Here is a 12779-nt window from a genome sequence, read left to right as displayed (position 1 = left end):
TGAGCCGCGCACCCACCCCTCATTGCTCAGGGACAAACGAGTGAAATGCCGAAGAAATGCGTAATTATTCGGTGGTTTCATCAAAGGCAAATTGGGCTGGTGTATGTAGTCAATAACATAGAAGCCCATCCCGACCTCTCTCTGACCTCGCCTCTCCACCGGTCCCCCTGTCACTTTAAAATGTACTGCGGGAGCGTCGCTCAACTTCCGATTGCGGACAGGCAAGATAGCCCGTTTTGCATTGCTCTCTATGGATGGGCGAGCAAGATCCTCTTTAAGAGACAGTCCGTGAAACAGAAACACACATCACACAGTACGGGACGCGCAAGTAGGTGGGCGATCTTTCCATCTCACTATCACGCGCCGGAGGGAAGAGAGAAAGGAAAAGTTGAATTTTCGCTCGCTCCGCCGCACTGACACCTGGGAACAGTGGAGGTTCAGAATGAGAGGAGCGGACGAGACCGGCTCGCGCTGACGGGCTCAACTTGGACCAAGTTATTAATGTGCCTAGGGATTATGCCGGTGTCTACATGACAATAAGTGTGTGAGAGAGAAGAGCAAACGTCTTGTGAGTCGGAGAAAGGAAAAATACACTGTAAAATCCCATGGCGTTTTCAAGAACACAGGACATTACACAAAACAAAAAGACCGATACATTTTCAATTTTTTGTGGTTATTTCCAAAACAAGACATTGCGGTTTTAATCAAACGTTTTTTTCCCTTTATTTCTGCACACCCCGTATTTGCAGATATTTTATTGTTGCACCAAGGGTGCAAAGGATTTACCACGGTAAGCAACGTTCTATTTGATTACCTTTTTATTACCAAACGAACATTCTTACGAGTCCTTTCTCAGTGATACAATTATGGTTATAATTAATCGTATGAGCTCTCAATATAGATCAATTGTCGAAACTATTGACAAGTATTTTTACAGGGTGAGTTAATACGTTTTCATCAGACACGTTTAACGTATCCCAAGTAAGTATTTTAGGCTGCACAAACATCGACTGGTGTCCATAATTGATATTCAGTTATGGATCACAACAATATGTCTTGCTTCTGCACGTAAATCTTATCACAAATTATGATTTAGTTTTTATTGATAAAAAAATAATTTGTGTTTCAATTATAAGCAAGATGTCATTTTGCATTCTCTTGCCAAATTTAATTAAAAATGAAAAGTGTATTTAACAAATAAATACATATTCTGTCTATTATTGACACGTGTGCTTATCCAATTTTCAAGGTAGGCCAGAAAAACACCGAGCATTAGGGTATTTTGTCTGACGTTTTCTGTATGTTATAAATTGTTTAGACTGCAACCAACTTATGTCCTGGGTGAAATACACAGTGGCCTTTTTCACGCGATTTCTATCTCTCCTTAATTCGTTTTTCCCAAAAATATTTGGGAATAATTATCAGGCCTATAATTTATCTATTCCTATCATCTGTCTAAGTAGAATTACGTTTTATTGTATGAATAGGCCTGCCTTGGCCATTTGATAATATTGTTCATTTATTGAATATGATAGGGTAGTTAATTAGGCCTACATAGCTGATAATAAAGTAGAAGTTAGGGAATTCTTTATAAAACTGGTTGTTTGTTTTGTGGGAATGGTGTGCATTAAAGGTTATTTAAATACTGCTGCCCACTGGGGTTAACGTGCTTTGGCCCTTTTCACTCCTAAAGATTAGGGCGCCATTGTTCAATATCTCCTCATCATCAAGCCTCTGAGAGACTTTTCAATCAACTTCATCTTTATAATAATATTACGTTTTCTTTTAAAAGAAAACAAGGTGACATCAGCAACTGGGGAATAGAGTAAATGTTTCTACAAGTGTTGATACGAATATAAATATGTAATAATCATTTCATTACACAAGTTCTTTTGTTTCGACAAAATACCAACACTGATATTGGCGTTGCTTTTTGTGTTTTTATGTATTCAGCACGACTCAGTATTTCCTTTTTAGGTCACTTGATAATAATGTAAGCATTGTTATGAAACGTGTTGCACCTAGTGAAATGGCTCTAAAATGTTCGTTTTTATTACCATATTCATGGCATAATTTCTAATGTTCAGCAATAAAGAAATACATTTGTTTTGATGTCTTAAAAACATTGTTGGTGTCTTAAAAACAAGTAATTGAAAGACATTTTAGTTGTGCTCATTCAGCACAGTGATATTCTGTCATGTGTTTCACGGCTGTGTGTGTGAATGAGTTTGTGTGGGCTTTTTCGTTTGATTGTGAGAGAGAGAGCAGGACCCAGTTCAAGGTGTGTGTGTGTGTGTGTGTGTGTGTGTGTGTGTGTGTGTGTGTGTGTGTGTGTGTGTGTGTGTGTGTGTGTGTGTGTGTGCGTGTGTGTGCCTGCCCTGCGTGTGTAATACTGCAGCCTCAACAGTGTGACCTTGTTTCTCGGTGGGAGGTATGTGGTTCATCCATGTGGACACAGTAACCTGTGCAGAATCAGATAGAGATCAAAGTGTTAACCCCCCCCCCCCCCCCCCCCTCTCTACCTCTCTCCAGATCTTGGACGGGTCGGGCCATGTAAAGTTCTGTGTGGATGCCAGCGAGCCTGATATCGGGAGCTGGCTGAAGCACATCCAGTTTGCCCCCACGGCCCTCCAGCACAACCTGACGCCGTGCCAGATAGATGATCAGGTATGTGGAGAGGAGACCGCCCTCCTGCCTGCCACAGGGCCTCAGTGAACCCCCATGTACTGCCTGGCTGCCTGTTGTTGTGTTAGAAGGTGTTATTGTGATCTAGTTCAGATAGCCCCTGTTCGGCCCACCCTGCGTTCAGTATCAGCCCCCCTCTCCTCACACACACACACACACACACACACACACACACACACACACACACACACACACACACACACACACACACACACACACACACACACACACACACACACACACACACACCCTGCCTCTGTATTTTGTTTCTGTGTAATTGTGTCTTGGCTTCGGCGTGTCGAGGACCACAGGGCCAGATCACACACACGGCTGCCGTGCTGATAGTCACAGACACTTCACACACGCTCGCACTGTAAACTTCCAGATATGTGTGGAATGCCCCATTTCTTTCTCTCCTCACCTGGGAGAGACAGGACAGGATGGCCTACCTCCTACCTGACACATAGGGGCATTTTCAATTCACTCATTCAATGGTTAAATAGTATTTTATGGACTCAGACTACACACACACACACACACACACACACACACACACACACACACACACACACACACACACACACACACACACACACACACACACACACACACACACACACACACACACACACACACACACACACACACACATACACACCTATAGTAAGGGAGACTTTATTTGACATGGACAGTGCATTCCATGTCTTGATGGAAGATACATAGATAGAAGAGTTTGCATCACTTTTCATTCATTCTTCATAAATAGTTTATAGATACTTGTATATGTTGCAGATAAGGAACCATTTCAAATGTAATATTAATGAGTGGATGTCATTTGTATCTAGGAGCATTGACATCATGATTATACTTATCATTAGCATTATTATAGTGTCCCTATGCAAATGGTTATTTAATACTCCAAATGGGTATTTAATACTCCAAATGGGTATGTAATACTCCAAATGGTTATTTAATACTGCAAATGGTTATTTAATACTCCAAATGGGTATTTAATACTCCAAATGGGTATGTAATACTCCAAATGGTTATTTAATACTGCAAATGGTTATTTAATACTCCAAATGGTTATTTAATACTCCAAATGGGTATTTAATACTCCAAATGGGTATGTAATACTCCAAATGGTTATTTAATACTGCAAATGGTTATTTAATACTCCAAATGGTTATTTAATACTCCAAATGGGTATTTAATACTCCAAATGATTTAGACACAGTTTATTTTGAGAGGAAGCCAACTTCAGATTCTTATTTGAAACTGTAGTATAATGAGTCCTAATTGTCACCCTATTCCCTACGTCTGCCCCCTATATAAAGCATTACACAATCAATCCCAGTAGTGCACTTTATAGGGAATAGGGTGCCATATGAGACATAATCAATGTTTAATCAGTGTTTAATGTAGCCTTCTGAGTGGCCCTCTCTCTGAGGTGTGACTGACTGTCATCACTGTGGTTCTGCTCAGGTGGCTGTCTAAGCCTGGCCAGAGTCATGGACAAGGCTGTGATGAGATTATTGTTAGGTACCACACACTGTCACAACACTGTCTTCACGTCTTCCGGACACCCCTCATGTTTTTCATAACACACAGTAACGTCTCACAAAGCCTGTCTAGGCGTAAATTGCATATGTAAGGTTGGATGTCTGGAAGGTCTGTCAGTTATGTCTGTTTCTATCAGAGTATGAACGTGTGTGTGTGTCTGTGTATATGTGTGTGCCTCTATGCGTGCGCTGTGTAGGATCGGGCCCTTTATCAGGACTATGTGAATGTTCATTGCGGTTCTGATGGTTCCCCGTGCTTCTCATCCTAAAACTGGAAGTGAGAAATGTAGTCCCTTACCTGCTTCCAACAGGTTTTACAGCTGCTGAGAAGTGCTGACTGTGAAGTCAGCCTGAAACCACATATTACACCCTCTTACACAATCAGTCCCACATTGTGGACTAACCTGGCTTCAATCCTCTTATTTCTGACCTAGTCCTGTTTATAATAAAACTTTATGTCCAATCTCAAGAGGGTGAGGAAAGTAAAGGAGAGGAAGAGGGGAGTGGAGGAAGGGAGGAGAGAGAAGAAAGAGAGCTAGAGGAACTGTCAGGGGTTCCTACGTGTGTATGTGTGTGTGTGTGTGTGTGTGTGTGTGTGTGTGTGTGTGTGTGTGTGTGTGTGTGTGTGTGTGTGTGTGTGTGTGTGTGTGTGTGTGTGTGTGTGTGTGTTCGGCGTAGAGAATAGCAAGGCTTGCGTAGTGCTGCAGTAGTATGGCGCGTGTGATCACGTCTTAGCTGTAGGGTTTAAGAGCTGGTCAAAGTTAGCTAAGCATGAACATGTGCAACATGATATTTTAAACAGCGTTATTATCAATAACACTAACTATTCATCAACGCTCTGCATCAACGCTCTGCATCAACGCTCTGTATCAACGCTCTGCAATGCTGTCGGGGACTATTGCGTCTCATACAATCAATGATCTGAGATCAATGATCTGGGAGTGAAAACTGTTTTTTAACACTAAAACTTCTCTCTGGTTAGATTCACCTGTGTTCATCACTGAGCATTGTACTGAGTTCAGATGAGAAGTATATTTAGTATGGAGATGTCTTAACCATCTCCCACACAGACAGTAGCCTACATGGGACAGGCTGAAGGGTAAATGGATTAGCTGTGTAATTTTCATGATCTGACGAGCGACTAAAAACTCTTTCATAAGACTGTGGATGGATATGAGGGCTAATCTCGTTAGCCATATTGATTCTCCCACGCCGCACAAAGAGACATGAAGTGGATGAATTGACTGTTTTAATGTGTGAAAGGTTCTGTGATCACATAAATAGACTGGGAAGCTGAGTGTCTCAGTGTGGGAGTGCTGATCTCGGATCCCTTTTGTCTTTTGGATCATAATGAATATGATTATATGGACAGGGAGGAACTGATCCTAGATCAGGACCCGTATTTACTAAGTGTCTCAGAGTAGGAGTGCTGATCTAGATTCAGTTTTCTGTTTTGGATCGTAATCAATTACAATTACACTACATGACCAAAAAGTATGTGGGTATGTGCTCATTGAACATCTCATTCCAAATTCATGGGCATTAATATGGAGTTGGTCCCCCCCTTTGCTGCTATAACAGCCTCCACTCTTCTGGGAAGGCTTTCCACGAGATGTTGGAACATTGCTGCAAGTACTTGCTTCCATTCAGCCACAAGAGCTTTAGTGAGGTCGGGCACTGATGTTGGGCGATTAGGCCTGGCTCGCAATCGGCGTTCCTATTCATCCCAAAGGTGTTTGATGGGGTTGAGGTCAGGGCTCTGTGCAGGCCAGTCAAGTACTTCCACACCAATCTTGACAAACTATTTCTGTATGGACCTCGCTCTATCCTGGCATTCGCCAAACCATAATTCGTCCGTCAGACTGCTAAATGGTGAATCGTGATTCATCACTCCAGAGAACGCACTGCTCCAGAGTCCAAAGGCGGAGAGCTTTACACCACTCCAGCATACACTTGACATTGTACATGGTGATCTTAGACTTGTGTGCGCCTGCTCGGACATGGAAACCCATTTCATGAAGCTCCCGACAAACAGTTCTTGTGCTGACGTTGCTTCCAGAGTTAGTTTGGAACTCGGTAGTGAGTGTTGCAACCGTGGACAGACAATTTTTAAACGCTTCAGCACACGGCGGTCCCGTTCTGTGAGTCACTTTGTGGCTGAGCTGTTGTTTCTTCCCAAACGTTTCCATTTCACAATAACACCACTTACAGTTGACTGGGGCAACTCTAGCAGGGCAGAAATTTGATGAACTGACTTGTTGAAAAAGTGGAAAGTCACCAAGCTTTTCAGTAGGGCCATTCTGCTGCCAATGTTAGTCTATGGAGGTTGCATGGCTGTGTGCTTGATTTTATACACCTGTCAGCAACGGGTGTGACTGAAATAGCCGAATCCACTCATTTGAAGGGATGTCCACATACTTTTGTATATATAGCGTATAAAGAGAGGGAGGACCTGATCCTAGATCAGCACTCTCTCTGGTGGCTGGCATACAGTGAGGGAAAAAAGTATTTGATCCCTGCTGATTTTGTACGTTTGCCCACTGACAAAGAAATGATCAGTCTATCATTTTAATGGTAGGTTTATTTGAACAGTGAGAGACAGAATAACAACAAAAAAATCCAGAAAAACGCATGTCAAAAATGTTCTAAATTGATTTGCATTTTAATGAGGGAAATAAGTATTTGACCCCTCTGCAAAACATGACTTAGTACTTGGTGGCAAAACCCTTGTTGGCAATCACAGAGGTCAGACGTTTCTTGTAGTTGGCCACCAGGTTTGCACACATCTCAGGAGGGATTTTGTCCCACTCCTCTTTGCAGATCTTCTCCAAGTCATTAAAGTTTCAAGGCTGACGTTTGGCAACTCGAACCTTCAGCTCCCTCCACAGATTTTCTATGGGATTAAGATCTGGAGACTGGCTAGGCCACTCCAGGACCTTAATGTGCTTCTTCTTGTGCCACTCCTTTGTTGCCTTGGCTATGTGTTTTGGGTCATTGTCATGCTGGAATACCCATCCACAACCCATTTTCAATGCCCTGGCTGAGGGAAGGAGGTTCTCACCCAAGATTTGACGGTACATGGCCCCGTCCATCGTCCCTTTGATGCGTTGAAGTTGTCCTGTCCTCTTAGCAGAAAAACACCGCCAAAGCATAATGTTTCCACCTCCATGTTTGACGATGGGGATGGTGTTCTTGGGGTCATAGGCAGCATTCCTCCTCCTCCAAACACGGCGAGTTGAGTTGATGCCAAAGAGCTCCATTTTGGTCTCATCTGACCACAACACTTTCACCAAGTTGTCCTCTGAATCATTCAGATGTTCATTGGCAAACTTCAGACGGGCATGTATATGTGCTTTCTTGAGCAGGGGGACCTTGCGGGAGCTGCAGGATTTCAGTCTTTCATGGCGTAGTGTGTTACCAATTGTTTTCTTGGTGACTATGGTCCCAGCTGCCTTGAGATCATTGACAAGATCCTCCCGTGTAGTTCTGGGCTGATTCCTCACCGTTGTCATGATCATTGCAACTCCACGAGGTGAGATCTTGCATGGAAGCCCCAGGCCGAGGTACAGTTCTTTTGTGTTTCTTCCATTTGCGAATAATCACACCAACTGTTGTCACCTTCTCACCAAGCTGCTTGGCGATGGTCTTGTAGCCCATTCCAGCCTTGTGTAGGTCTACAATCTTGTCCCTGACATCCTTGGAGAGCTCTTTGGTCTTGGCCATGGTGGAGAGTTTGGAATCTGATTGATTGATTGCTTCTGTGGACAGGTGTCTTTTATACAGGTAACAAGGTGAGATTAGGAGCACTCCCTTTAAGAGTGTGCTCCTAATCTCAGCTCGTTACCTGTATAAAAGACACCTGGGAACCAGAAATCTTTCTGATTGAGAGGGGGTCAAATACTTATTTCCCTCATTAAAATGCAAATCAATTTATAACATTTTTGACATGCGTTTTTCTGGATTCTTTTGTTGTTATTCTGTCTCTCACTGTTCAAATAAACCTACCATTAAAATTATAGACTGATCATTTCTTTGTCAGTGGGCAAACGAACAAAATCAGCAGCGGATCAAATACATTTTTCCCTCAGTGTACCTGCTAGATGACCTCTCTGAGAGGAAGGATGTTGGAGGAACAAAGAGGGTGTGTCAGTGTCCCGAAGAAAATCGGATTCTTTGTTTGCACTGGTGACTAATGATGTCAAGGTAACCAACTTCTCCAAGATAACAGCCTCTGATATGTCTGAGGTTATGACCTCTACAAGAAACAGAGGAGAGGGAGAGAGAGAGGGGGAGAGTGTATTGTGTGTGTGTGTGTGTGTGTGTGTGTGTGTGTGTGTGTGTGTGTGTGTGTGTGTGTGTGTGTGTGTGTGTGTGTGTGTGTGTGTGTGTGTGTGTGTGTGTGTGTGTGTGTGTGTGTGTATAGGTACCTATCCTCAGTGCCTCCTTGTGTTTAATGTTAGCCCAATCCCCCGTTAATAAGGCCAGGTAATAAAGTCTAATAATGATTGTGACTCCTGGCTGGCTCTGGAGGTCTAGGCTTGGGGCTCTAGAGGTCAAGGCTTGGGGCTCTGGAGGTCAAGGCTAGGGGCTCTGGAGGTCAAGGCTTGTGGCTCTGGAGGTCAAGGCTTGGGGCTGTCTCCCCTCAGTGATTCCCTTCTAGTGCAAAGCTGTGGCTGGCTGGCCTTCACAGTGTGAACTCAAACACCACTGTTCTTATCTAGCTCCATTTACAGCCCCAGACTAGGCTTCTCTCACTCTGTGTCAGCCTGCCCTTATAGGGGCAACTCATAAGGCTTTTTGAGAGGACTTGGAGGTCTGTACAGTGCGGAAACATACAACCAGTGTGTGTGTGTTTGTGTGTTTATTTGTGTGTGTGTGTGTGTGTGTGCGAGCTTGCGTGTGTGTGTGTGTTTCGGGGTGTGTACGGTATGTTTGTTTGTGTGTTTGCCTGTGGCGGCCCACAGGGAAGGGGTATTGCTGAGGGGATTTCCCCCATGTTGGCACTCACTGCAGTGCCTGTGTGCCAGATTGTACACCATCTGCACAAGTGCAGCGATACTAGCTACAGTAACTTAAACTCGCTCCCCGCTGCCACATTCTGCCCCCTGTGCCACGGTCCACTAGCGGCTGTACCCTGATCCTAGATCAGTTTGTGCTGTCTTGCCAACTCCTTGTCACACAAGACAGCATAAACACATCTGGGATCAGGTTAGCTGTACCCTTGATAGCTTTTCAAAGAGTCACCCTTAAAGACCCGATCAGTTTCTGAGGGCAGAATCCCTGCAGCCCTACACAGCTGTTTGAGGTCTTTTATTGTTCCCAACCCTCAATATTATTGTGGCCTGTTGGTGTGAGGGCTAAAGTCCTGGACCGAGAGCTGTCGACCGACACTAGACCAGCAGGAAGGAGCTGGGAGGGAGGTGAGGGGGTGAGAGGTGGGTCTATACAGACGAGGGGGGCACCTGAGAGAGCTAGCTGTGTTCTCATGGCTGGCTCGGCTATCGGGACCCTCTCAGTTCCCTGCATTCTCCTCCTGAACAATGGGGTCGAGGCTGGCTCCCCTCTGACCAGGCCGCTTGGCCCTCGCCCTCGCTGCCGCCACGCCGCACTGATGTCATGGCGAGCTAGGTACATTATCTCCCAGGGCCTGTGTCCCTGTGACCCGCGCCCTTCCCAGAAGACTCCCCTGTCACATTTCTAATAATCCCCCCTCGTCCCAGTCCCCCCGTCCAAATGTCACCACGGTGCTGTAAGGGAAGTTAATAAGTTAAACCTTCAAGGCGTGCCAAAAATAACGCCATCTGTGATTGTTTGGGAGAGCATCCATTGTGTTCATATGGGAAGTCCCAGAGATCTCAGGGTCTCTCAGATGACCCACTCCCTATACACCTTGGAGTCTGTGGACTGTGTGTGTAGTGTGTAGTAGTGTGTGAATGTGTTTGTGTATGGCGTAGCGTGTATATGCTGTGCATGTAAGTATTTGCCTGTGAATGTACTGTATACATGTAGCTCCACAGGTAGTCATGTGACCTTTAGTACTGTACATCATTTCTGTCACTCAATGCACTAGGACCATGAGCATATAACGGTCCTTTTTTTAAAAACCTAGTATGGTATTGGTATAGAGGTGGAGGTTTGGCTACGCTATAAACACACACACACACACACACACACACACACACACACACACACACACACACACACACACACACACACACACACACACACACACACACACACACACACACACACACACACACACACAGCATCACAAATATGTCACCGTGCACTGCAGCAGTAAGACATCTCTCCACACCTTTTACTGCCTCTTCCAGCCGTGTTGAGAGCATTCTGGTCCCACTACTGACGCATTTTATGGCCATCTCTGCTTCACGCTCAGCCCCCAATATCCTCCCTGTTCTCTAAACTCTCTCTCTCTCTGTGTGTGTGTGTGTGTGTGTGTGTGTGTGTGTGTGTGTGTGTGTGTGTGTGTGTGTGTGTGTGTGTGTGTGTGTGTGTGTGTGTGTGTGTGTGTGTGTGTGTGTGTGGAGTGAGTGAGTGACTGTGTATTTGTGTTGAGTCAAAGTTTGTTTGCTTTCTGCATCGGTGTGTGTTTTTGTTTCAGTAAAGTGGATGTGAGTGTGTTATATGGTGTTGGTGGACAAGGTTTTGAATGTGTGTGTGTGTGTATTCATGTATGTGTGTATATGATCTTTAAATCTGTGTGTATGTGTTTTGCAGATCTTCTACAGAGTGACTCGAGAGATCCAACCAGGAGAGGAGCTGCTTTTGTTCATGAAGGCAGAGCAGTATTCATGTGACACCATGGCTCCTGATATGCACGGTCAGTTCACACACACACGCAGACAGACACACGACACACACACACACACACACACACACACACACACACACACACACACACACACACACACACACACACACACACACACACACACACACACACACACACACCTAAGATATTCCTCCCCTTCCTTCCCCCTGTCCAGAGGAGAGACAGTATCGCTGTGATGATTGTGACCAGCTCTTTGAGTCTGTCTCTGAGCTGCTGGACCACCAGAAGGTTCCATGTGGGACACCCCCCTCAGCCTTCGTGGGGAACCCTGGAGGGGACAGTAGTGACCTGGAGGGCCCTGACGGCCTGGAGCCCCATGATATGCACCTATCCCACAGCCTCAGCCACCACGACCACAACGGTCCCCAGGAGTGTAAGGAGTGTGACCAGGTGTTCCCCGACCTCCAGAGGTGAGAAGGCGTCCTCCTTCCCCCTTGTTGATAGGCCCCCTCAGGCCCCCTCAGCTCAGAACCCCTCTATGTCACTCAACCTGCACCCTCTCACATGCCTGATGATGGCTGCATATCAACTGCACATCAATTTGAGTCTATAGTTGTCTTTATGATAATATTGTAGTGAATGGTGACAGTGTCATTTGAACTATTCTTGATCCTGGGCAAGGTCTTTGTTTGCACACTTCGTTCATTTTACTCCCATTTTACATCATTGGGTTGTTTTTAGTTGAGAGGCTAGTGATACAGTGTTGTAATAATGTTGTTGTGTCTGTCTGTCTGTCCGTCCGTCTCTCCTGCAGTCTGGAAGCTCACTCTCTGTCTCACTCAGAGGAGAGGGATTACAAGTGTGACCAGTGCCCCAAGGCCTTCAACTGGAAATCCAACCTGATTCGTCATCAGATGTCACATGACAGTGGCAAGCACTACGAATGTGAAAACTGCACAAAGGTACAGTCATGTACCTGCTCAAAGGTACAGTTGTGTTTGGGTGGGGTAGGTGGGTGTGGGTTCACGTGTATGTTACTAGAGCATGGCTCTCCAACCCTGTTCCTGGAGAGCTACAGTACCATCCAGTATGTTTTCTCTCTAACCCTAATGTAGTGCACCTGATTGTAATAATTAGCTTGTTGATAAACTGAATCAGGTTAGGTACAACTGGGGTTGGAGCAAAAACCTACAGGAGGGTAGCTCTCCAGGAACACGGATTGAGTGCCCTGTACTAGATTATATTTTGAGTTTAATTGAATGTGTGATTAAGTGTGTGCATGCAGCTCCTACATGTACCGCATCCATAGTCGCAGATGGGTGACCCCCCTGTGTGTCCCCTCGTCCCCCCCAGCAGGTGTTCACAGACCCCAGTAACCTGCAGAGGCACATCCGCTCGCAGCACGTGGGGGCGCGGGCTCACGCCTGTCCCGATTGCGGGAAGACCTTTGCCACGTCCTCTGGCCTGAAGCAGCACAAGCACATCCACAGCAGCATCAAGCCCTTCATATGTAAGTCACTCAGACCCTTCATATGTAAGTCTGCACGCTTTTTCCACATATTCTACGAGCTTGTTGGAACTCATTTAGAAAAATTGCTAAAACACCCCTTCTCATATGTTTTTACCTAGTCATAATACTAGTTGACATGTTAGTTACTACATGATAGATTATAAAGCAGTCCCATACCGACTTTGACCCTCTAATTGTTTTAAAAGGAATTTCACTTGAAAACCAT

The 12779-nt window shown here is 45.1% G+C and overlaps 1 protein-coding gene across 16 annotated transcripts in view; it reads left to right on the top strand.

The window, feature by feature from the left end:
• The window catches only part of LOC106580920 (histone-lysine N-methyltransferase MECOM), a 186009-nt gene that overhangs the window by 146855 nt on the left and 26375 nt on the right, over positions 1-12779 (top strand). For 4 of the 16 annotated variants that reach the window (XM_045703664.2, XM_045703657.2, XM_045703656.2 and 1 more), the window contains exons 3-7: positions 2533-2667; positions 10989-11091; positions 11258-11513; positions 11858-12029; positions 12397-12577. In XM_045703664.2, coding sequence (XP_045559620.1) covers positions 2533-2667; positions 10989-11091; positions 11258-11513; positions 11858-12029; positions 12397-12577 — 847 coding nt within the window. Of the gene's footprint in view, positions 1-159; positions 791-2532; positions 2668-10988; positions 11092-11257; positions 11514-11857; positions 12030-12396; positions 12578-12779 lie in introns of those variants that run through there. The other 12 variants (XM_045703670.2, XM_045703668.2, XM_045703667.2 and 9 more) reach the window with 7 other exon arrangements.

This window comes from Salmo salar, chromosome 20 (assembly GCF_965601325.2).
Source record: "Salmo salar chromosome 20, fSalSal1, whole genome shotgun sequence".
Lineage (NCBI taxonomy): Eukaryota > Metazoa > Chordata > Actinopteri > Salmoniformes > Salmonidae > Salmo > Salmo salar.
Note: the sequence above shows the minus strand (reverse complement) of the source record. Positions and strands in the feature narration are given on the sequence as shown.